At 44.7% G+C, this 22,617-nt stretch overlaps 1 protein-coding gene across 1 annotated transcript in view; it reads right to left on the bottom strand.

The window, feature by feature from the left end:
* ADA2 (adenosine deaminase 2) overlaps positions 1–22,228 on the bottom strand; it is a 32,560-nt gene extending 10,332 nt beyond the window's left edge. The window contains exons 1-5 of the mRNA XM_074938803.1: positions 22,120–22,228; positions 14,975–15,052; positions 13,447–13,754; positions 9,901–10,126; positions 872–1,082 (exon numbers count right to left, since the gene is read on the bottom strand). Coding sequence (XP_074794904.1) covers positions 872–1,082; positions 9,901–10,126; positions 13,447–13,741 — 732 coding nt within the window. The 5' untranslated portion in view covers positions 13,742–13,754; positions 14,975–15,052; positions 22,120–22,228. The remainder of the gene's footprint in view (positions 1–871; positions 1,083–9,900; positions 10,127–13,446; positions 13,755–14,974; positions 15,053–22,119) is intronic.
* Between the last annotated feature and the right edge of the window lie 389 nt (positions 22,229–22,617).

Here is a 22,617-nt window from a genome sequence, read left to right as displayed (position 1 = left end):
GTCTGCACCCCCAGGAAGTCTTTGTGGTTCTTAAGACGAAGACAATAGACTTTGGGAGCTATAAAGGGAGCAAAAAGGGACATTCTAGTGATTCATCACTTAGGAAACATAGGGAACAGCAAACTCTGAGCCTGTGAATGGTGGATCCTCTTGGTGAGGGAGGCAGGAGCTGCTGGTGGCTAGCTGTAAACGAGGAACTGTTTTAGGCAAAGATATAGCTTGTTAGAATTAAGTTTTAGGCACTAGAAAGCATGTTATTTTTGTTTTGTTTGTAACCCTTTTCCATCTCTTTTCTTCTGCCTGGTGCCACTTAAATCTCTGATCTTTGTTACTAAACTTATTCTTAGTTTTACTATAGACTGTGTTTGTGCTGTTGTATTGAAGTAAATCATGAGTCTTCTGCTAATCTACCAGGCTGGTGTGTGCTCCCTCTCTTTGGAGGCAGCAACCATAATACCTTCTGTGAGTGTCCAGGGAGAAAGACTGGACACTGCAGAGAGACGTCTCTGGGGGAACTCGGGAACTGGGGTTCATTGGTTGTTACCTGCAAGGCAACGTTTTGACTGGCGAGTCTCAAGGAGTTTGCTGGCACGGCAAATAGACTGGAGTGTCAGGGAGCTGACCACACACTTTAGCAGCAGCCAAGCTCTCACTTACTGAGCCAAAGGGTGACACAGTGGTTTACGGTTCTGGGTTCCCTGAGGAGACTGTCATACCAAGTTCCCAGCAAAGAGCTTTCAAATAGAAGCAGATTTTCCACCCCCATATGGTCAGCTGTGCAAGGGTCTGAATCCAAATACAAGACAGGGCTGGAGAAAAGTTAGAGAAACAAGGTTTTAAAATAATATCAGAGAAGCCATAAAGTGCGTACCGGTGGCAGTATAGCTCTTATCTCGACATACTGTATGTTATCCTCATAGAGCTCCAACAGCCCTTGATAGAAATAGGCCTTGAACACAGGTGCATAGCAGATAAGGCCAGAAGCAGTGAAAAAGACATTTTCAAATCTTCTCCAAATGAAAGCCTGTGTTGGGTATGTCAGCTCAGGGTTGTCAGTCACCAGGGTCATGTTCTTCAGCAAACTACAGAAAGAGAAATAGGACAGCTGGATTTCGGAGTGTACACAAGATGAGCTGGCAGTTCTGTAGCCAGGAGTCACAGAACAATATAATCCCTTCTATTTAGATATGGGCCTTCCCACCAAAGGCCAAGCTGTATGCATATGGGGATCCGCCATCCACAGCCACCTCAGAGGTGGAGTGGGGGAGCTTTTCTGCATCAGCAGCACTACCTAGTGTGTTTTAGGTCACATACTGGAGGGGAAGGGAAAGGAAGGAACATGAAGAATAGTGTCTCACCCAATGGGGGCCCACTTCCTGACTGGAGCCTCTAGGCATTATCACAATACAAATACTTTCCAATTTAAACTACATAGGGGATTATTTTAAAGTAATTGCCTTCTGCCTCCCAAATTAGAATGTGGCTGACATAGGGTTAACAACCTAATCTTAAAAAGAAAAAAGAAAAGGAGTACTTGTGGCACCTTAGAGACTAACCAGTTTATTTGAGCATGAGCTTTCGTGAGCTACAGCTCACTTCATCGGATGCATAGCATATCGTGGAAACTGCAGAAGACATTATATACACACAGAGACCATGAAACAAAACTTCCTCCCACCCCACTGTCCTGCTGCTAACAGCTTATCTAAAGTGATCATCAAGTGATCATCAAGGAAGGCCATTTCCAGCACAAATCAAGGTTTTCTCACTCTTCCCCCCCCACACACACACACAGACACACATACAAACTCACTCTCCTGCTGGTAATAGCCCATCCCTCTTTGAAACCTCTCTTTATAATGCGCATGATAATCAAGGTGGGTCACTTCCAGCACTAATCCAGGTTTTCTCACCCCCCCCCCCACACCCCCCCCCTCCAAAAACCACACACACAAACTCACTCTCCTGCTGGCAATAGCTCATCTTACAATGTGCACAGCAATAATCCAAGTTTAACCAGAACGTCTTGGGGGGGGGGGGGTTTGTAGGAAAAAAACAAGGGGAGATAGGCTACCTTGCATAATGACTTAGCCACTCCCAGTCTCTATTCAAGCCCAAATTAATAGTATCCAATTTGCAAATGAATTCCAATTCAGCAGTTTCTCGCTGGAGTCTGGATTTGAAGTTTTTTTGCTGTAAGATAGCGACCCTCATGTCTGTGATTGCGTGACCAGAGAGATTGAAGTGTTCTCCGACTGGTTTATGAATGTTATAATTCTTAACATCTGATTTGTGTCCATTTATTCTTTTACGTAGAGACTGTCCAGTTGACCGCTATTCCTACCTACATGCCTCCAGCTTTCACCCTGCCCACACCACACGATCCATCGTCTACAGCCAAGCTCTGCGATACAACCGCATTTGCTCCAACCCCTCAGACAGAGACAAACACCTACAAGATCTCTATCAAGCATTCTTACAACTACAATACCCACCTGCGGAAGTGAAGAAACAGATTGACAGAGCCAGAAGAGTTCCCAGAAGTCACCTACTACAGGACAGGCCTAACAAAGAAAATAACAGAACGCCACTAGCCGTCACCTTCAGCCCCCAACTAAAACCCCTCCAACGCATTATTAAGGATCTACAACCTATCCTGAAGGATGACCCAACACTCTCACAAATCTTGGGAGAAAGGCCAGTCCTTGCCTACAGACAGCCCCCCAACCTGAAGCGAATACTCACCAACAACCACATACCACACAACAGAACCACTAACCCAGGAACCTATCCTTGCAACAAAGCCCGTTGCCAACTGTGCCCACATATCTATTCAGAGAACACCATCACAGGGCCTAACAACATCAGCCACACTATCAGAGGCTCGTTCACCTGCACATCCACCAATGTGATATATGCCATCATGTGCCAGCAATGCCCCTCTGCCATGTACATTGGTCAAACTGGACAGTCTCTACGTAAAAGAATAAATGGACACAAATCAGATGTTAAGAATTATAACATTCATAAACCAGTCGGAGAACACTTCAATCTCTCTGGTCACGCAATCACAGACATGAGGGTCGCTATCTTACAGCAAAAAAACTTCAAATCCAGACTCCAGCGAGAAACTGCTGAATTGGAATTCATTTGCAAATTGGATACTATTAATTTGGGCTTGAATAGAGACTGGGAGTGGCTAAGTCATTATGCAAGGTAGCCTATCTCCCCTTGTTTTTTTCCTACAAACCCCCCCCCCCCCCCCCCAAGACGTTCTGGTTAAACTTGGATTATTGCTGTGCACATTGTAAGATGAGCTATTGCCAGCAGGAGAGTGAGTTTGTGTGTGTGGTTTTTGGAGGGGGGGTGTGTGTGTGTGGGGGGGGTGAGAAAACCTGGATTAGTGCTGGAAATGACCCACCTTGATTATCATGCGCATTATAAAGAGAGGTTTCAAAGAGGGATGGGCTATTACCAGCAGGAGAGTGAGTTTGTATGTGTGACTGTGGGGGGGGGGGGGGAAGAGTGAGAAAACCTTGATTTGTGCTGGAAATGGCCTTCCTTGATGATCACTTGATGATCACTTTAGATAAGCTGTTAGCAGCAGGACAGTGGGGTGGGAGGAAGTTTTGTTTCATGGTCTCTGTGTGTATATAATGTCTTCTGCAGTTTCCACGATATGCTATGCATCCGATGAAATGAGCTGTAGCTCACGAAAGCTCATGCTCAAATAAACTGGTTAGTCTCTAAGGTGCCACAAGTACTCCTTTTCTTTTTTCTTTTTACGAATACAGACTAACACGGCTGTTACTCTGAAACCAACCTAATCTTGCAAATGTAACCATCCCCATCACCTTAATTACAATGACTGGGACTCTTTACCACCTCCAAGAGGGTAACACCCTCTAGTCACTAGGGGGCAGCATTGTTTCAATATCACACCCTTACTAAGCAAGTTACTTTCAAAAAGTCACACTTTAGTGCCTTTCTGACATTAAGGAATCTACCGAATAAAATGGTTATCTATCAAAAAAAAAAAAAAAAACATCTTTAGTCCTACTGAACCAATCTGGCTACTCCATTATACCAATCCAAAACTCATAATTTGCCAACTTCAGCAATGGATTCGATTTTTCAGATTTGCCACCTGGGAACCAACTGGCATGACTCAGTTCCTGCATGTTTCTTACTGGGATGGTATTCTGTTTACTTTACAGAACTTGCCTGAACATACATTTCCTCACCAAAGCATAGAGGGCACCAAGTAGTAGTAACAAGGGGAGTTTGGTGGAAATAGAAAGAACTTGATTATCTTGCAATTACCATGAGCAGCTGCAGGCAATTCTGTTTGAATTTACACTGCAGTAATATTTATCCTCTAAACAGCTCCAATCCTGGACTCAGGGTGGTCACTTTTCCAATGGCAGTAACTCTCTTAACTTTTCAAGCTTGCCACCTGAAAATTAGTGTATCAAATGTTCAAGCTGGAGGTGTAAAATCAAAATAGCAATACAACTGGTGAACAGGTTCATTTGGGGATGGAAAAATTGTAGGAGTTACAGTTAGTTGCAACCAAGGAGGAAATAGCTGGATGCTTAAAAGCTGACAGTCTTATCAGTCTGAGTAGGTCTGATTTTATCTAATATTAGAAGCTAAACAGGTTCGAGCCTGGCTAGTATTTGGATGGAAGATCACCAGAGAATACTTTCATGGCTTGTTGCCTCTCTTTGATAACTGTGACTGCTCTTTAATGCTATTTAATGTGTGATGTCTTCCCTGGTGGCTTAGCGATAGTGCTCTGCTATGTTATATAGAAGAGTTAGATATGATTCACGCTCTTATTATCTTGTTCCAAGAGGCGTCAGTGTCTAGAATTAAAAGTTACTGTCCTATTGCTATACGATGTGATCTTGTCTAACCTCATAAACAAGCAGTGCTGGGCCTGGTCAGAAGGTGGAACAGGAAACTTCAAAGGGGTGACCGTAAAGTGGAATCTGTTCACCAGGCATCTTGTGCACTGGCTGCTTTTTTAGTCACTTAAGGAGCACCCTTCTTGTGGTTCTGGTTGCAATTCTTCCTCACTTTTATTCATGTGGGGGGTTGTTTTTATTTTTTAAAGTAAAATTATATACAAGTGACATTCGTGCCACCTTAAGGATGAGATTTTAAATGCACAAGAGTCAGGAAATTCACAGTTAAGGTTTCCACAACAACTTTAGCTCTGTCCTCTTGGACAACAGGGCCTTTGTTCCATTAATACACAACATCAGGCAACACAAGATCCTGTTCAGGAAACAAGAAAATAAATGGAAAGGAACTGCACCTTAACCGGGGAGGAATATATGAAATATTCCGTATTACTGCATGCAATGGCATTCCGCATGTCAGCCATGTTCTGGGGAGCACTGAGTGGTGACAGTGGAGCATCACCCTAGAAACCAGGAATGCAAGCACCAGAGGCATCTTTTCACAAGCTTATCTGACTGAGTTCAACTGGAGACTGGCCTTAAGTAGAGAGGGCGTGCTCCTGCTCAGCGGGGGAGGATGGAAAGATTTTGTGTGGGAAGAACCTGGACTGCATAGCAAGCCCCTAGGAAAACTGATGCAGAGTTCCAGTTTAAGCAAACTCCCCCAGATACTGGCTCAAGGGAAGTTATTCTCAAACTGCAGAAGGTCAGCTGAGAACACCTGCCTGGAGGGTGAGCCTGGAGTTTGTCCCTATCAGGTGTAGAACACTGAAGAAGAACCTCAAGATGGGTCAAAGGACCATGTGAGTCTATTCATGTGCATAGTTTACCTCTAGATAAGGACCAATAAGCAGTTATTTATCAAAGTAATTTTTCCATAGATTTTCCTGGCACAGACTTCTTCAATAAATATGTGTAGTGCTCTTTTTCCCATGTATATAGGGGAGAAAGAGTGGCCCCTTACACAGATTCTTTTATATATAACCTGTTGTGTCTACGTAGCCTGTGCTCTTGTGTTAGAACTAGTAATAAGCCACCAACACCCCTCCTAAAAAAATTAATTGCTACATTTCTTACAAATCCCCCTTCCCTTAAGACTAATTATTCATATGTATAACTGTGAGGATATAGCAATCCATCCTTGATAACATGCTACTCCTTTAAGGGATCAAACTCTTTGCCACGAATAACCTACACAGACAAATCTGGGGTTTGCTGATTCTCTAGGGAAAAAAGCGCAAGTCAGTGGTTGGATTCAGCTAGAAAGACCCTGCTTGGATCATGTGTGACCATGTACAGAACAAAGCTATTGCAATGGTAGGCACAAGGGGGCAAAATTACAGGAGTCTACTTTGCTTCTTTATGGTATAGAATGAAGGCCTGAAAGGTTTGTTTGCTTGTTTTCTATTCTATATGGGTCCCTACGTTGCATTCATCACCATAGTATCTGAGCACCTTCCAGTGATGTATTAAGCAACATGACTGACATCTATCACATGTGGTTCATTTTCTCTCTCATCCTCTTTCTAAGGGGAGAACTGCAAGTGCAATGGAGTTTTGGTTTGGTAACATACACTCTGCTCTGAGTTTCTGTTAAAGAAAGTAGGCTGAAGAAATGCACCCTGCACCTGGAGCAGAAGGCGGTGAGGTTTGTGATGGTCCTTGAGTCCCATGGAAATTTGTTCCATTGCCTGAGACCAGCACCCAAGAAAGCTATATCTCCTACACTGATAAACTTTACCCTTATGGCAGAAAGTTCCATTGTGCTCAAGGAGTGGAGTCTACATCTTGGAGCTTTAGCCAATCTTTTAGATATCCTGGGCTCTGGCCTCAGAGCTCTTTCACCTTATGAATATCAGCAATGTCAGCTTTGCTTTCTTGAGTGTCTCCGAGCATGTTTATTGTGAGCACTCACGCAGCGTCAGAGGTATTGAATATTTAACAAAAAAGTCCTTCCAAAGTGTTAATCATTGGAATTAAATAGTGGAGGATTTTTTTAAATGTTTTTAAACTCCCTGACCACGAATCTCTTCCCCCCTCTGCTGCTCGGCATTCAGTCTCTTGCATATCACCACTTCACTAGCTCTCCAGCCCCCACAGAGTACTCTAGGGTCAGGTCAGACAAGACCTGAATTTCTAATATGAAAAACAAACAGAAAAAAGAACGGGGGACGGGAAATAACACACACTGTTCCAGGGTCTCTCTACATTATAAAGCAGCAAAAAAATATAAAGACGGGTCCCTTTTACTTTGCAGATCACTCTTAAGCAGGGGCATCATTTCAGAAATAGTCTGGAGGGGGAGGCAAACTTGTGTGTCAGCATACAGAACATTATATGTGACTATATCATATCCTGTAATGGTGGAGGGAGAGGTGTATAGGATGTACACCTATGAAAAGTTGGTGTGGGGACAACTGCCTTTCTTCTCCCATAGCAAATGACGTCCCTACCTTTAGGAAGTGGTCATATCTTCATAACCACACTGTATTTTTTGGAAGGAAGGCTGTTGTAGTAACCGAACTTCCCCACACCTCTTTTAAACTTGAAAATAAACAGTTTGATTGTAGGGATTGTTTGGTTTGTCTGTTTCCAGTCCTTCATTCCACTTCCACATTGAAAACTAGTGGAAGCGGGTACAGCCCCTGGAAAACACTTTCACCCTTCCCCTCACGCTTGCTGATCCTCCCCATTCTGTACATAAGAGAGCCTGGACCTTCCCCAGATGCCATATGCCCTTGACACATACTTGCAAGCACCCAACTAACCATCAGTTCCCACCCACCCCAACATCTTTTTTCCCTCAGCCTGTCGATGCTCAGGGGCAAACAGAAGGAAGGGAGGTTACTTGTGGGGCACATGTTCAAGGGACTGGGAGTGTTTCCAGAAACCGAGAGGCATAGCAGATTAGGGCTCATTCCTGGCAAGAGACCAACTCCTCCCTTGCCAGAACCCCTCCCCAACCCCCAGATTAGCACCCAGGGAAGAGATCAAAATAGGAGGAGGAGCTCTTCAGTATGGTGGTTGTGATCATGTGCCTGGACTTTATGTGGGGACATTGCATTACATCATCTTGTGGTGATGGACACGTTAAATGCAGTGAGAGGCAACACAGTCCAGTGGATAAACCTGGGTGCTGAGTTTCAGAAGACCTGGCTTCTATTCCTGCCTCTGCTGCTGGGAGAACTGCACAAGTCACTTCACCTCCCTATGCCTGTTTCCATCCCCTCAACCCCTTTTCTCTTGTGTATTTAGATTGCTTCTTTGGGGCAGGGACTGTCTCTTATTATGGGCTTGTCTACACTTAAAATACTACAGCTGCAGCGCTCCAGTGTAGACACTGGCTACACCGACAGGAGGCGTTCGCCTGTCAACGTAGGAAATCCACCTCCCTGAGAGACAGTAGCTAGGGCAATGGAAGAATTCTTCTGTTGACCTAGTGCTGTTTACACTGGGGGTTAGGTCAGTAAGACTACATCTCTCAGGGGCCTGGATTTTTCCCACCCCTGAGAGATGAAGCTATACCAATGTAAATTCCTAGTGTAGACCAGGGCTATGAGTCTGTACATTACCTAACACAACGGGTCCCTTAACTCAGTTGGGGCCTTTAGGTATTACTGTAAAATAAAAGATAAAGGGACACTGAATGGTGATAAGAAGTGTGTCTGAAATAAGTTCATGTCTCAAGCAGACCGCTAGCCAGCACAGCCAAGCATGCGGTGTGGGGTCCTCTGCAGAGACACTTCCCTCATGCTCTCCCACCCTTATTCCTATAAATGGGGTTCTCTTGATTAGACCAGGAGGGAGAGGCTGTATTCTGTAAAATAAAACAGAATGGGGGGCTTGAGGGATGTTCCTCAGAACACCCTGAAACATCCAGGGCAACCGCCTTTGTTCAGATATTTCAAAAGGAGATTTGATGCAAAATCCCTCTTGTCTATTATTTCTCTCCCTCTCTTCTGGAGAGGCAGAAGGGAGCTGGTGTCATGGTCTCCCTTTTCCCCACTCTCCCTTGGAAGGGGTGGGAAGCCAGCAGGGGAACAGTCTTTCCTCTAGAAGAAGCTGATGGAGACGGGACTTGCTGCCGGCAAACATCTGCTTCTCCCATGAGGTGCTGCTGCTTCTCAGCCTACTGACAAGCAAGGCTGGGAGCCCTAGAAACTCCTCAGCCACAGGCGCCAGCTTCTCCTTCTGACCCCATTTCCAATTTCCTCAGCCGGCTGACTTCTCACCTCACCCGCTGAGGAGGAGGGGAATGCTCTGGGGAACCAGCACTCTCTAGCCCAACAGAAGGCAGAACTCTCCCTCTGCTTTTAGCAAAGGAAGGGGAGCTGCACTAACTGGCACTTTAATGCTTGGTAGCTCCTCAATCTGAACAGTCTCCCAAATCATTAATGCTCCATTCCAAGGTATCTTCCAGCTGATAAGTGACCAGTGCCCTAAGGAGCAAACAGTCTCTGTTTAAATATTTGTGTATATTACATTTTGAAAAACCCTACATTGAAAGACCATTAAGATTGGACAGTCAAGCACTCAAAAGTTAGGAAAAGCCAGAATTAAGCTTGCCTGTGCACATGCATTATGGGAAAGTCTTTCATTAGAGGATCACATACTATTTTTTCCACAGGAAACCTGCCTCATTCAGTACGTAGGATATACAGTGCATTCCCTAACTTGTGCGTGTTTGACTTTGCAACCATAACATGCTTGTTACAGTGTGTGTGTGTGTGTAACCATAACATGCTTGTTACAGTGTGTGTGTGTGTGTGTGATGCGATTTTAAATTGAGAGTCCAGTTTCCAGAGCAGCCACCCCAGGAGGACGATGGGCCAGAGTGACCTTGCAAGACATGTGTCCTGTTAGCAAATAACCAGCAAGCAATGAATAATAGTGCTATAAAACTCCAGAGTGCCTCAGACCATTGCTCACACACCTGTTATCAAACTCACTGATGTTGCGCAGCTGCTTCCGGTAAGTCTCTAGCAACACCCACTCTGAGCAGTCCGGCGGCACTGGGCTGGGAGGGTGAGGCTTGGAAAATCTAAACTGAACAGTACCCACATGGGTGAAGCAGATGTAGCAGTCAGGTAGGTAGGTGGCATTGTGCACCAACCAGTCCACGCTCAATATTGCATAGTCATGCAGGTGTAAGACAGCACCTGTGGGGGAAAGGGCAAACATAACAAGAAAGGGCTGCTGAAGTGAAGGGGAAGGAGGGTCAACGTGACGACAATTAAATCCACCCATGCAGGCATGCCTGGAGGGTCTCATAGATACAGTCATGAGCAGCCCTCACAGCAGCAAGACTGCAAACCTGCCCTGCCTCCCCCAATGTGAGACACAGATGGCACATTCCACATCAAACACAGGGCAAGCAGAGCATGATGGCTCAGTTTGAGGGGAGGGGGGAATCAATAGGGAGTTCTACGCTCTACTTCTCCACTGGGATGGAAAATCCACTGAGTTATTAAAGGTCTTTCAGACACACTTCACCATGAGAGAGCTGGCTCACACCCCACTGATTTAAAGAGGAACTTTCACACTAAGCAGCACTTTACAACACATACTATTTAACAGACAGACCTGAACCAAATCCCTAGATCTAAGCAGTTTGGCTCCAGATGTGATTTTTTTCATCTAGCCCCTATTTTTACAGTGGGCCAGAACAAAACCTCAGATACTGACATGTTGGGGAATTCTGAGCTCAGAACACAGAGCTCTATTCATCTCTACTACTTAATCAAACACACACGCGCACACACACACACACACACACACACACTTCTGTCTTGTATTCATAGATTTCAAGGCCAGAAGCAACCATTGTGATAATCTAGTCTGACCTCCTGTACAACACAGGCCACAGAACTTCCCCAAAACGAATTCCTAGAGCAGATCTTTTAGAAAAACATTCAATCCTGATTTAAAAATGGTCAGTGATGGAAAATCCACCAAGATCCTTAGTAAATTGTTCCAATGGCTAATTACCCTGACTAAAATTTACACCTTATCTGCTGCTGGCCATCACCACCTGCCTTGAGATGCACCACTATCCTGCAGTAGATTGGCAGCTGACAGAGCTTTTACTGCGACAGTCCATGGACTGTGAAACTCATTCTTCTCATTCAGACCATCCCTCTGCATTGTCAAATATCATCCTAGAACTCTCCTTTTCTCGAGATTTTTTAAAATGTTAGCTCTTGTGTAAAACCTCCCTTTTTAAAAGATGCTGTGGGATCTGGACTTTTTTGATATATTAATTTGCATATCACAGCAGTTTAATTGACTGTGGATTACCCTGAACTCCTTGCATGTCAAGAGGCACTTTATAAACACAATAGTTACATTATTAGAGTATTTGACTTAAAGAAAACATGACTTAGTTGTTAGAATGCGAGGCTGCAGGTCAGGAGATCTGGGATCTATCCTAGGCTCTGCTACACGTTTTTGTGTGTGACTTTGGACAAGTCACGTAAGGCCAAAGTTTCAAAAGCACTCTCTGATTTTGCATGTCCAATTTTAAATGGCCTGACTTTCAAGGTGCTGAGCAACCAAAGTTCCTGACTTAAATAGAACTATTAGCACCTTTGAAAAAGCAGGCCTCAGCAATCTAAAGTTGGGTCCCCAAAATTTAGACACTGTCTGTGCGTAAGTCTCCTATACGCAGTCTGGGGTTAATATTACAATTTAATATTTGTATTACCATAATGGTCAGAGGCCCCCCACTCTTGATTGGGGCCCCAATGTGCTAGGCACTGTACAAATATAGAGACATAATCCCTTTCACAAAGGACTTACTATAAATACTGTAAAGAAGCTACAGGAGATTCACTAATGCTTGGGAAGCGATTTAAGATCCTTTGGAGGAAGGGATGTAAAAGCAAAAAGAGTTAAATATTGTCCTTACCATTTTTTCAAAAAGCTAAGATACTTATATTTTTAAACCGCAAATTCCCTGCTATTTGATTCAGCAGTGAAGGGATAATGGTGAGTTCGACATCTCAGTTATTTCTGTGGTAACCAATCATGATGGCATAAACCCCAGAGTCTGACATCACCGCAGGGACAAGCTAGCAGATTAGGGAGATAGCTCTTATTCAGACAGAAACAAACGGACCAATTCAGAATGGTGGGAGCAAAGCAGTTGACCTTTTGTATAAATGTTCTCTCCACAAATTTTCCCCAGAGCAAGGCTCTGCCTTTCACCCCAATAGCCAGACTAAGAAAGTTCCAATCTGGGATCTGGTATCTAGAACAGATCAGTCTGAAAGGAGAATGCATTGCACAAGAGGGACATGTATTCTCAGGTTTCACAGTGAAAGCCTTCTGTCTTCACCTAGAAAAGGAAGCCTAATTAAAATACTTTTCACTGCATCAGAGAGAGAAGTGGAACAGTAGAGAGAAGTCACTCAGCTGAGAGTCAAGGCCTTCAGATGTACAAATGCATTAACTCCTTGCTTCCCACATGGAACTGTCAAGGTCACAGCAATTCGGAGAGTCAGCAATAGCTAACTCCCTGCTGGTTAGACTGGATGGCTTAGATTTCAGATGGTCAAAAATATTCTCCCAACCACTCAGTATATTATAGTTATTAAGGACTAATTCTTAGAATGCTGACATGTTCCTGACTGCTAGCAAAACAAATGCTTAGGATGACATTGTGCATGTATTATACACTCATATAGTGTCTTTCATCCTAAATCATCCCAAAGCACTTTACACACTATGTATGCACCACACGGTGTAATGCAGCCACCTCTGAGGTGAAAGGCAGTAGCCAGCTTGTACACAGCATGCTGCACAACAGTGGAGGGAAGGGAAGTTTTGGCCAAGGACCATAAGGCAAATTCCTGCGCTTACAAACAGAGATCTTTCTCATCTGTGTGGATCAGAACTCAGTTTTTAAGGTCTCAACTGAAAGGCCCTAACAGAAATTCTATTTTCATATAGACATTCCATAGATCATACAAACACACAGTCTCCAACGCATTAATAAATCTATGCTGTAAACAGCTACTTGTATAAGGACACGTTAACACCACCACATGGCAACATGTTTGGTTATACAAGGTCAGTCGCAGGCCTGGGAAGCATTAGAAGGATGAGCACCCCCAGCGCTGGAGTGTGCTACACAGCGGTCAGGGTCTTTTCCCATATTATTTTATTTTGTCTTCTTTCTCCTCCCAAGTGAGGTAAATGGGAATGGAAAGGTCCATGCTGTACAGTTATACAGGATACCCACATGTTTGGAAACCCTCTCTGGCCAGTGTAATTCCTTCTTTCCCCCAGCCCAAAAGAGCCAGCCCGAATAGAGCTCCTTCAGGGATCTGAAGTTGCTCTACTCAGCACCTGTCATAAGGTCCTTTTAGTTTGGGTGCAGCAGGGGTTTCACACTGACAGATTCTTGCTCCCCTCCTGGTCCCTGTTTTATCACAGAAAGCATTGGGACAACCAAGAACTCTCAGGCCAGAATCCCTACCTTTTGGCATACGTTTCAAGATGCTGAACACTGCACTTTGATCAATGAAGCCTTTGGCCCTGAAAAAGTGCATGCTTGGTGGGAAATATCCAGTCTTCTGGGCCTCGGCCACTTCCATCTCCTTGAGGCTTATTAGATACTCATTGATCTGCTCTTCCCACTTCCCCAGCACCAGGTTGCCGCCGGTCCGGCGGACATTCTCCTGCTCCATCAGGGAGTCCCGCAAAGGGATGGGAAGGCAAAGAGGAACCAGACTTAGGACAAGGAATACAAGCCAACCAGCCTGAGGCTTCATGTCATGGACACACCTGGGGAAAAAACAATCAGAACTGTAAGTGCAGGTCAAAAGGTGACATCTCAAAGGTGGTGCATTGGCTCTTTAACAAAAAAGTGGCAGGATTATGTATACGAGGCCATCCTGGCGAAGGGCCCTTGCAGAAGGGGTAGGAGAATCTGAGATGAATCAGGAGAAACACCTCACTCCCAAGTATTCGGAGGAATCAGTCAGTTTTGAAACGCATTCGACTCATAACCATTCAAGTAGGCAGTAAGATCCTGCGAGGAGAGGGTGTATCACTGTTGGATCAGGTTGACAGTACATCACACTGTCCAGCTTACTCAGTGCTATGGGAAGGGGGTCTGTGGCAAAGGACTGGCCCTGGAAGCAGAGATGTGTGAGGTCAGGACATTATGCTTCTGAGCCAGCCCTATGCCTAATGGACTGACGAAGGGACAACCAAAGACAGGGCACCATGCTCCTGAACCAGCCTGTAGGTCAGAGTATGTATGGGTGGGCGGCGGGGGATAAGGAGACAGGTCTGTTGTCATACAGAGTATGCTGAACTTCAGAACCATTCAGGTTCTGTTACTCGACAGTCCAGGAGAGACCATGCTGATCCCACAGCAAAATGCGTTCTCGCTGTTAAAAGGGGTAGTTCTGGGGACTTCACATCAAGCTGTCAGTGCACTAACACTCCCTTCACACCAGGAGTCAGGCCTCTCCAGTGCCTGGATGCCATAGGCCACAGCATGCACCACAACTACTGGCACCATAAGAACTGGCAGGAAAGAGAGAGGGGAGAGAACGTGGTGAGTGATAGGAATACATAGGTCAGAGAAGACAGACCCATGCAAAATGACTCTCCCTCCCCAAAGAGCATTGTTGGAATACAATCTTCCAGCAATGGGCACCAGTCTGGAGGGTCCCTTATCATATCACACCAATCCAGGCTTGAGAAGGACTCAGGGCTGCAAGATAGTTCCCTATGGCTCATGTATTATGTCCCCATACACATTTCCTGTGTCAGTTCTCTTCCCAGCTCCCGCACTGCTGCAACTCCCCCCTTTCTGCCAGCTGCCCCATCACACTCCCCTCCCACACTATAGCTGGCAGCAAAATGGAATATCCTATACAATTTAGCTCAGGGATGAAGGGGTTAGATACAGCTTTAGAGCCAGCCAGTTCTGATCCCAGCATAGCAAAAGCATCTTAAAAAGACAACAGCCTCAGTGAGACAAACCCACTTACTCTTACTGTCAATTTTCTCTTCCTTGCGTCCAGAGATCATCCAACAGCAACCGAGATAGCAGGTCCTAGTCACCGCTCCTTCAGACAAATAGGTACAAAGCAAAGCAGCTATTAAAACAAGGAACAAATCAACCAAGCCAACACAGATAGTTCCAATTCCTTGTTTCAGTTTCACTTCTATTCTTGTGGCTCGTCGAGGGACTTTGTGAATATATTTTTTTTTAAAAAGGAGGGAAGGGGGGCAGGAAAGGTTATGAGAAAAAGAAACTAAAGGAATGTAAGGAGCAGAAAGCCAGGTGAAGAGGGCTGAGGTAACAACAGGCTGAGCTAGCAGGAGGACATTCCAGAGCTGCATGGAGAATGGGAAATGGAGACCGGGAGCAGCAGAAACATTCCGACACATCCTCCACATAGGATATGGTCAGGGGAAAGGAGTGTTCTATGATTTTAACCTCTGGGGGTTCTCAGATAGCCAGCTGGTCACATAGCATTTCCTCATCCTTCTGTCCCATCTGCTAAATTTTAACCTCTTCACTGCCCTCACGTGAGGAGTCATTGTCATCTCTGTGTAACTGCCACCCACTCATAATCTGACAGTTTTACATAGATGACAAATGTACTCTCAGCAGAGGCTTGGGTGCAGGCTATTTTACAAACTGCACTGCTTCCTACTGTGAGGCCCCACCCAAACTGCCACAGAAATAAAATAGCTCAGCAGATGTGTAACGCAGTTCAGGGTAAGCCAGTTTAAACACAGTTTTGCCTGGCTATTGAAGACCAGGAACAACTACATTGCAAACACCATTTAAAAGACCTTTTTTCGACAAGAAATCAGCTAGTCATATTTAAACACACTTTTAATGGTTTTTGTCCAATCAACATTGACTATAAGCAAACTGGGCCAAAGTCATCCCTGAGATAATTCCATTTTTACTAGAGCTGAATTTGGCACACAGGGCCAATTCTGCTCTCAAACTAGATGTAAATCAGGAGTAACTCTGAGGTATACTAGCATCAGAGCTGGTCACACTAACAAGAAATCATGACAATTATTGTAATTTTGAGGGTGTTTCCACTTCGCGTGGTTCAAAATGGACCCCTGGGGGGGAGGGGTAAACATTTTAAATAAAAAAATGTTAGAAATGGTGTTTATCAAAGACTGTTTTCAGTACATAAAAAGAATAACAATCTAGATAATTATTTAAATTACAAATGTCACCAAAAATGAAAAAAAAATCAACAGTTCTTGAAAACGAAAAACAATCTCCAAACATGTCATTTTTTAATAATGCTTTACATTGCAAGATTTCAGCCAGCACTAATTGGTACTAAGCATGATCAGAATCAGGTTCCTGGGGCTTAAACCCCTATTAGTGTGGCCGTCCTCTGAAAATTCCAACTGTATTCAACAACAGGTGCCAGACCTGTCTCTTCCCTCTCTGACTCCACTCAGCCGAATGTGACATGGTTTTTCATAGGTGCGCACAGGTTCAACACCTGAGGTATGAAGGGGTGGCCTATCTGTAGTTTTTTAATGGATCTACCGCACTGTCTTGCAACAACTGTTAACCTTGACTGACCCTTGTTTTCAACTCCAGCTGAGGGAGCATATATAGAGGGCATCAGGGATCCATGCTTGATGGCCAACTTAAACATGGCAGAATGTTTTTTAGTGTGGACAGACTAAGATGGTCTCTCCTCTGGGGCAGTTTCAAGAGACTGGAGAGTATAACCACCTTCACTGAACACGAGAGACACACAGTGCTCCATAGCAACTATTAGTTCCCTAAAAACAATACAAGGATCAGAGCATAGAGTGTATGCGGAGAGAGGGGAGGGAAGAGAAATGCATGTAGACTAGAAAAGAAAGTTCAGCAGGGACAAGAGCTCTGTCTATAAATACCTTCAAGGGAACAATATAGATGAAGGAAGGGAATTACTCCAATTATCTGAAAGCAGTAAAGCAGAGAGCAACAGCCTACAGCTAGAACCATAAAACCAAATTCAGGTAAGGCATTAAGAAAAATGTCTTTACAGAGAAATAGGGCACTAGAGACAGACTCCAAGAGAAGAGTGTTGAGACATCATCAGTGCAGATAGCTAAGGAATTAGACAAGACACATGTACGGAGAAACAGTAGTCCACAGAGCACTGACTGGTGGTTCTCAGACAGCCAACTGCTCACACAGCATTTGCTCATCCTTACATCCCATCTGCTAAATTTCATTTAAGCTAAAAATGCATAAAATACTTCCCTAACAAGACTTTTCTAGGTAAGCAATTGCAGTAGTTGCCACGAGGATTGTATGTAAATGCCAGGGGAGGTGATCTGTGAGATCATAAATGGGAGGACAGGTGCTCATCAAAATCCTCTCTCTATTAAAATGTGGTCCATACTATGAAAAAGTTTGAGAATCCTGCACTAGCAGGAATAAGGACAATGAGATTGCATTTATATCATATGTAAAAGGATCCCAAAGCACTTTATTAACCAAGCTGTACCAACTATCCATATAGAAGTCACTCCACCTGCTATTAAAACATAGCCCTCTCTGGAGAGAAACATGACAGCCATTTTAAGCCCACAGCAATGAACAAGATGTCAGGGCCTTAATTTTAGGCCTCCTTGGAAAGCCAGGCATGACACAGGGAAACTTGTACAATACAGAGGATCAATACAGATTAACTAAGAGGTCTTTTCCATAAACAACCACCTCTAACCCCAATTCTGCCACTCCCTCACTTCTCTCATTCAACCAAGACCCATTGGAGAAAACTAAAGCCCTGTCCACATTACCAGTGGATAACATGGTTTGTGGCTATATAATACAACTTTAAAGGCACATTTGTGCACTGTTGCACAGTGAGAAAGAGGACTTTTACAAAGCTTTCAATTCTTTTAGCAGCAGGCAGGTATTCTCAGTGAAGTACCCTTCATGCAATTTCATTTCCACACACCAACCCAACAGAGCCAGTTTTCATTTTATTAATCCATTCTGCAAAGTTCATCTTTCTTCTCCAGCTTCCTCTTTCAGGATCAACCCATTGTGCCACAGCTCAGCATGACAATGTTCCAACACAACATAATTGCACTAGCCCAAAAGAAATGTTAGGACACTTTGATGGTTTGCAGGTCAATGTGAAAATCAAGGCAAAGCATACACAAATCGTGTCTGTGTAATGTGTTCCTACTAACCCATTTTTTAAAAGCAGTTTTGCTAATCCACAATGAAAGTGGAAAGATGCTCCCTGAATAGTGGTTTGAGAGTTGGAAGATTGGTGTTTAGTCCTGGCTCTGCCACTGGCACGCTGTGTGACCTTGGGCAAGTTACTTAACCTCTCTGCTCCAGTTTCCTTATCTGTAAAATGGGGATGATCCTTCCCTAGCTGCTTCACCCGGGCACTGTGAAAATGATGATTATTTATTTGTATAACCATAGTACCTATCAGCTGCAGTCATGGACCAGGACCCCATTGTGGTAGGCACTGTACAGACACAGAACAAAAACTCCCTGCCCCAAAGAACTTATGATCTAAGATTAGTTACTGTGTGTAAAGCACACCGAACATGCAAAGGGTGTAAGTATTATCAGTTATTAAGGACTGACTGTCTCACAACACTTGAAATGACTAAAACATCCCCACCAGCCTGATAAATAACCTATACTTTTGTCTGGCTGGACAAATGAGGTGGTTAGTGGGAGATCTGCAGGGAGGAAGAGGCATGTCTGCTGTGGCCTGTGCTTGCAGCTGAGCATCTGAGCCTGTGACCCAGCAAGTTCACCTACAACTTGCTCCATCTATGCACATAAACTCACCCTCAGGCTGCCTTTTCATCCATCCTGAGCTGCGTCTACACCCACCTGATGACATTTAAAAAGAGAATCCCAGTTACAAGAATTGGAATCTGGTAATGCAGAGCCAGGGAAAAAGCTATACTCCCAGGTTAACAATTAATCACACAGGGAATGAAGCCACTGATTTGTAATCATTGCCTGGCTCCCAAATATAATAGCTGTGAATTCCTGTGACCACCGTCTGAGACAAGGAGCTTTGGGCTATTCCCAGTGCACTTGCTAAAATTCAAATCAGTCGCAGAGCAAGTCTCTTAGCTCTGTGAGCTCAGCCGCTTATCAGCAAGAGGAGTCAGTGGTGCTAGCCAGGAGCAGTCTGAATAACCCTGCTCTCTGTCACTGTGTGGCTGCTGAGCTGAGGTTTCATTTTCAAGTAACCCTAAGTAAGAACTGTGTCATCTCCCTCCAGCCCCCCCCCAGAACTGTTCTTTGCTTCCATAACCCCAGGCTTCTAGCTACAGTTACTGAAAGGACAAAGGAAAGAAAACCTTTGTATGGTAACACCAAGTCACTAAGGGCCAGTGCTGCAAGGTCCTGAGTGCCCTCAATTGTCAGGAATTGATGTCACCCTTCAGAGTAGGGGCTCCGCACTGCATAGGACCAGGTTCCAGGCTGTTTCCAAGGTTTCTGTGCAAGGCACCTAGAAAACATTAGCAGGGCCCCAAGTCAAGTATTTGTTTCCCCCACACACACACACCCCCATCTCTCATCTCTCTCCAATCTTGGGTGGTAAAAAAAGAAAGCAAACTGGGTAACAGACTGCATGTTGTACCTCATGCTCTCAGGCTTACCAAGAATCCCCATCCGGTTCACTCTCTCACTTTAAAGGAAGGAGAAAACCCAGTGAGCTTCTGTCAATGTGGGGATTTTTTCCATTAGTCATTTCACATCAGTGCCTGCCCCCACTGTCTAACCTTCACACACACCCCAAAAAAACCCAACCAGTTATCCTCTCGAGAGCTTATGCTAGACATACTGTTGCCCCCCAAATATCTGCACAGGTCGGGGAGTTCTCTTCCTTAATTCTACCTACTATAAGCTGCAACCTGGTCCTGGGCATGAGGCAGGGAATAGAGGAAGAGACTTAGGTCCAAACAATACTATAAAATTAACTATGTTGGTGGATCTTTCATCTTGTTGTGTAGACAGGACCTAACCCAACTCAGATCTGCCCCATTTCCTACTAAAATCTTGGAATTGGCTAATCCTGCTCAAAACAGGAAGAGATGACAGTAGTTAGGACCCCAGGCCCACACTAGTGCACCCACCACTAGCACTGGCAATAAAAATTCCTACCACTGATAAGAAAAATAGTCCAAGCAGACAAGTGTTTGGTTTCAGCTGCATAGGTGTGACCAGCCTATGTTATAACCAGTATGGCATAGTAGACTGTATAGCTGGGACTGAAGGTAACACCAAAACAACTGTGGCACAACCATGAAATAACTACGTCTGCCAACAGGGCAGTAGCTATACTTTACACAGGGACTTCTCTCTTCAGTGTGTTATCATCCTATATTTGATTCCACAGCAAAAGCTACCTTAAACAGCTGGATGCAATTCCTCCTCAGAACTTATACCTGTTTTTGCCTGAAATTTATAAGCTAGTTCTCCCACTCCTCTGTACTATTTACCCTCTGGGAGAGAGAAAGGCTGGATGCTTGATGCAGATAGTGATGCAGCTTCATCTGGCTTTGCTTGAAGGTGCAGGGAGCTGGAGGAGAGAGATGGTTTGTGGTGTTAAAGAAAGACAGCCGTTTGTTGCTGCTTTCCCTCCTTTCTTTTGTGAAGATTCACTGCTGGAAAGAAGCAATGAAAGGTGATGTGGAAAGTTAGTGTAGCCAGGGCAAGTTCATAAAGGGACCAGAAATAAGCTCTTAGGAGCATCTTGTAAAGCACATTCAGACCTCACTCTTGGATGCTGAAGGGTGACAAGACAAGGAGGATCAAGTGACCAATGATTGTTGGAGTCTTTGGGATTCCTTGCTCAGGAGAGATGACTAACATCCACCAATAGCCTTGCTAGACTCTCCTTTTCTCCTTCACAGCATCAAGGTGAACATTTTTCAAGGTTTATTGATAAGGGGCAGCAGGCAAGCCAGCTGGCTGACATAATAGGTTCAAAGATTTCAGTCTAGGAACGTTCAGATTCTGCCCAAATGAGGGCCACATTGGAAACTTGCTAGGAAAATGAGGGGTGTGGCTAATTTGCATAAAACAAATCAAGAGCAGCCCCAAGGCTACTTGGGTGAAGTTGGACCATAGCACGTTGGAACCTGCAGGCTCCTTGAGCCACACCAATGCCTGAAGGAAGAGTGCAGCTTTGGACAACATAGTGAAATTCCAATGAGTGCAATTTGGCCTGAAGGCATGTTTTAGCCACCCTAGCATTAGTTACCACTTATTTCACGGATGTAAACCCCTGATGGCTTTGCACAGTGATTGTAGGGAACAGGGATACATCCCTGTGTACACTGAGCCAATCAGGCTCTCTGGCAATGTATCAGTTGCTATGCATGTTAATCACTGAAGCTCCAGGAAATACACTTAAAAGAAAACAACAAACCACTAGATACACCGAGCAGCCAGAACAAGCCTAGCCTGTTGAAATTACATTGTAATTAAAACATAATAAAAACTGGCATTTATTGATGAGTTATATTAACCCTGTCTGAAACCATTTGAACAAATTAAGCCTCATAATGGTATTTTTCTTCACTGTTAAAAGCATTAAGACATGACATAGATCAATAATAATACCCACGTTGGCTCTTTGTTATTGGAAGAAGAAAGCTTCGCTGCTGGAAAGCTTCAATTGGCATGGCTTCAGCCAATAAGAAGGCACCTACAAGGGACCCTGCTGGCAAGCCCCAAAAGATAATGCCAGGGTACTTACATGGGCATATAAAGCATGCTGTCAAAAACACTGCCAGGAGCCCAGCTGTCCTACTCCAGGAGACATTTCCAGGGTATTTGCATGAGCAGATACCAATATATGCCCCAGAAACCATTGCCAAGGCCCCTGCTGGCACATAGCAGTGGATGTTTCCAGGGGACTTGCACAGTCGTATACCAGTGCCTGACTCAAGTGCCACTGCCCCCCTATACATATACCACAGATCCTACATGGGCACAGACATGTCTCCGGGGGGGGGGGGGGGGGAGAGGGGGAAGGTTCTGCCAGGGCCCCTACAGGAAAATATACTGGTGAATGCCTCAATGGACACTGCCAAGGCTGGGGCCTGTGTCCCAAGTGAATTGTTCTCTAGTTGTTTTGCAACGGTTACAAACCTGTAAGGCAGAAAAACTGATAGACCTTGAGCTCCTTCCTTCCTTCTCCCAGCTGCTTCTGTCTCTCTCAAGCCACACAACAGCTGAGCAGATAAACAACTTGCCACCTGCTCCCACCTCCAACCCCGCCCCTCTAAATCGGATATGTCTCCACCTCCTCCTCCAAAGGTCTGTTCCTGTGGTTGTATTCTCCTCCCTTAAGGCGCAGTCCCTTGCAGCAACACAGCAGCCGCTGCTGCATGCCCTCCCCTTTAGCTAAAGGAGGGACACATTGTGAAGAAAGCAATAGAGCTGTCTGTTCTCATTGCAAACAAAATGACACCTTGAAATAACAATTTAGCCTTCATCCAAACTAAGACAGACAGGAAATCCCACCCTCTGTCTTTGCAATGCCATAGCATATTCAGATTCTGAACAGCCTCACCCTCCTCCCCTTCCACCTGTGCAACAGGGCAGAGAAGGCAGGAGAAGTTAAATAGTGAGCATGGAAGGAAGATC

The sequence above is a fragment of the Natator depressus genome, chromosome 1, assembly GCF_965152275.1.
Source record: "Natator depressus isolate rNatDep1 chromosome 1, rNatDep2.hap1, whole genome shotgun sequence".
In the NCBI taxonomy this organism is placed as follows: Eukaryota; Metazoa; Chordata; order Testudines; family Cheloniidae; genus Natator; species Natator depressus.
Note: the sequence above shows the minus strand (reverse complement) of the source record. Positions and strands in the feature narration are given on the sequence as shown.